The 3,108-nt window shown below is 31.6% G+C and overlaps 1 protein-coding gene across 1 annotated transcript; it reads right to left on the minus strand.

The window, feature by feature from the left end:
• Nucleotides 1-1,395: 1,395 nt before the first annotated feature.
• On the minus strand, nucleotides 1,396-1,921 carry LOC150096960 (histone H2B-like). The gene has a single exon (XM_090408025.1). It carries the CDS (start codon nucleotides 1,893-1,895, stop codon nucleotides 1,521-1,523), a length of 375 nt encoding a protein of 124 aa, XP_090264151.1. The 5' UTR covers nucleotides 1,896-1,921; the 3' UTR covers nucleotides 1,396-1,520.
• Nucleotides 1,922-3,108: the final 1,187 nt, after the last annotated feature.

Below are 3,108 nucleotides of genomic sequence, written 5' to 3' on the forward strand. Positions count from 1 at the left end.
ACTGTAAAAATACAAATGTAGGCGATACAGTCACTTAATTTATTAGTGACTGTATCTAAGAGGACATACGTATACATCCAACGTATAAATGTGCCATCATATATAACATTTAGAGTATTCTATAATATGCGTTTAAAATAAAGGTCAACATTATTCACTCATATAAGGTAGTCTCTCAATCTTTTTCTAAAAGAGTATTCTGAAATTAGACTTGATTTCATTAGGCAGTTTGTTGTTGCTAATTACCCAAAAAGTTTGTGAACAATTGTTTGCCTTGGAATTACCAACAAGTTCTGGTTACAACGTAATCCCTGGTCTACATTATATACAGAGTTTTTTACAAAGTTATTTCTTACATATAGAATGCAATTATGTAAAGTTTTTGTAATGGTAAAATGTTAAGAATAGCAATCTGGTTACAGAATAGGCTAAGAAATTTTACGTCGTAAATATGTAGTTCTTTTTGATGTCTTCATTTCTTATATTATATTATATTATATAGTCCAGTTTTGTGCATGCTTTAATTCATCTTAAAAATCTCATTTTTAAGATGAATTAATGAACTTTTTAAATTGCATTGTTTGGCTTATTTTGCTTTTTGAACTGATTTTTGAAGGTCATTTTCATTGTCTTGTAATATAATCTGATCATCAGCATACAGCATTGTATTAATAACAGTTCTTCTGGTTAACTGGATACTTTTGTTTTCCATATAACTATTTACATCATGATCTCGACCTTGAAATACCAGGATTGTTTTCTTTTGTGAAAATTTTAAATTAAATTGTATCATTGACTTATTTTGTTTAATTCCACAGGGTGAGCTTAATACTCACAAACTACCCTTAAAAATGCATCTCAAATCAGACAGCGAGGAACATATATATATATACTGGTCTGAGAATATCAACTGCCGTTCTGTGTACGTTTTGGAGAAATCATCGATAATGAAACTATGGCTGTAAGCCAAAAGTAACTGTACATTGTGGGTTACAGTAAGCCAAAAGTAAATATGCCTTAATGTAATACCCTTTCATCTTTATAATTAAGTGAACTAAAATATTTGTAACAATTTCTTTTCGGATGGTTTGCATGTAGATTTTTTCCTCTAAGCACGCGTTTTGTAATGATCATTAAAGGGTTTACGGTATATCACTTACATTTTTAACAGGTAAAATGATGTTTTATCTCGTAACTGCTGCACATAAGAAATTGCAGGAGGTTGGGATTTCTACAAATTCTTTCCGCATAGAATTTTTACTCTTACTTTGGAAGAGGGCCCTTCGGGATGAGTCCTTGGAGATGTGGGGTAACTCCTCAGAGGGAAAAAAAAAAAAAAAAAACTCTGCAAAGAAAACATCTCTATGTCGCTAAATATGTTCAAAATCTAAGATGGATATTTATTGAAAACAAAAATAAAAATATATATAAATATAAATAAAGGAGTTGTACGAGTGATATCCCTTTATCACAATGTGATGGCCCTGAAAAGGGCCTTTTTTAAAAAAAAAGCTGCAGACTTATTTGGCGCTGGTATACTTGGTGACAGCCTTCGTTCCTTCTGAGACTGCGTGCTTTGCGAGTTCACCTGGCAACAGCAAACGAACAGCAGTTTGGATTTCCCGACTTGTGATGGTTGAACGCTTGTTGTAATGAGAAAGGCGGGAGGACTCGGCAGCAATACGCTCAAAAATGTCATTGACGAAACTGTTCATGATAGACATAGCCTTGCTAGAAACACCAGTATCTGGATGGACTTGTTTTAAAACCTTGTAGATGTAAATGCTGAAACTCTCCTTCCTCCTCTTCTTCTTTTTCTTCTTGTCTCCAACACGAACGTTTTTCTGGGCCTTGCCGGCTTTCTTAACGGCTTTTCCACTTGGCTGGGGCGGCATCTTCGATTCGACAGGAACGGCTCTCAATTCGCAACTCACGATCAGATGGCGGAGAAAGATAGGGTCGCTTATTTTGACGTCATATTTATGTCAGCACGCGCGATTGAAGCACCCTATTAAGAGGACCTAAAAGAAAGCTCCCCCAAATCCGACCTTGATTGGAGGAAAAACAATAGGGCATTTTTTTTTCAAAAAAGTTTCAAAACAATTAAGTAACAACGGAAATTATAAATGCTCATGGAGCCTTTTATTACGATTAAAATAAAAGAGAAATTTATTAATCTAAAACTAAACAGTAATGAAACTATCTTTTTTTTTCCTTCGAAAAATTCAAACAAATTCACCAGGATTTTCTTTAATTTAAAAATATGCTATGAAGTATAAGTATGAAGTAATTTTGCTAGCTGGCGAGTACTCTCAGAATGAACAAAACAATATTTTTTACATAATAAAAAAATAAGTAATTTCTCCAATCACGGTAAACAGCACTTAATCGTTTTGTTGAACTACGATTAACTTAGAGATCTTTGGACGAATAATAGTGTCATCAAAAATAATTACACCAGAAACTTACAAAATACCTTAAATGATATGATAAGAATTAAAGGACAACTTTAATTCTTATTAAAGAACAATCAAATAAAAAATGGCAAATCAGGAGAAGATGGGAACTCCGGACTGTATAAATTTGCTGGAAAAAAATTTCATCAAAGATTACTAAACTTTTTAAATAAAATATATACAAATGGACAAATACCAATAGAATGGAATACAAGCATAGTAATACCTATATTTAAAAAAGGGGATAAAACAAAACCTGCTAACTACAGAAGTATTAGTTTATTGAATAAATGCTACAAAATATATAGCAGAATACTTCATGAAAAACTAAAACTATACAGTGAAAAAATATTATTAGAATGTCATAATGGATTTAGAAAAGGACGCTCTACAATGGATGCAGCTTTCTGTTTAAAACTATTTATAGAAAAAAGAAGAGAATTTAATTTGGAAACTCATCTTTTGTTTATAGATTACGAAAAAGCATTTGACAAAGTAAAAAGATATTTACTGTTTGATATATTACAAATAATAAATATACGTAATATTTTACTACATGCAATATTGAATATATACAAAGATAATGAAATAACAATAAATGAAAATTGTCTGAAAAACAATCTATAAACCAAGGAGTAAGACAGGGATACCC

The sequence above is a fragment of the Typopeltis vanoorti genome, chromosome 18 (assembly GCF_054136105.1).
Source record: "Typopeltis vanoorti isolate ZY-2024b chromosome 18, IOZ_Tvanoo_1.0, whole genome shotgun sequence".
Lineage (NCBI taxonomy): Eukaryota > Metazoa > Arthropoda > Arachnida > Uropygi > Thelyphonidae > Typopeltis > Typopeltis vanoorti.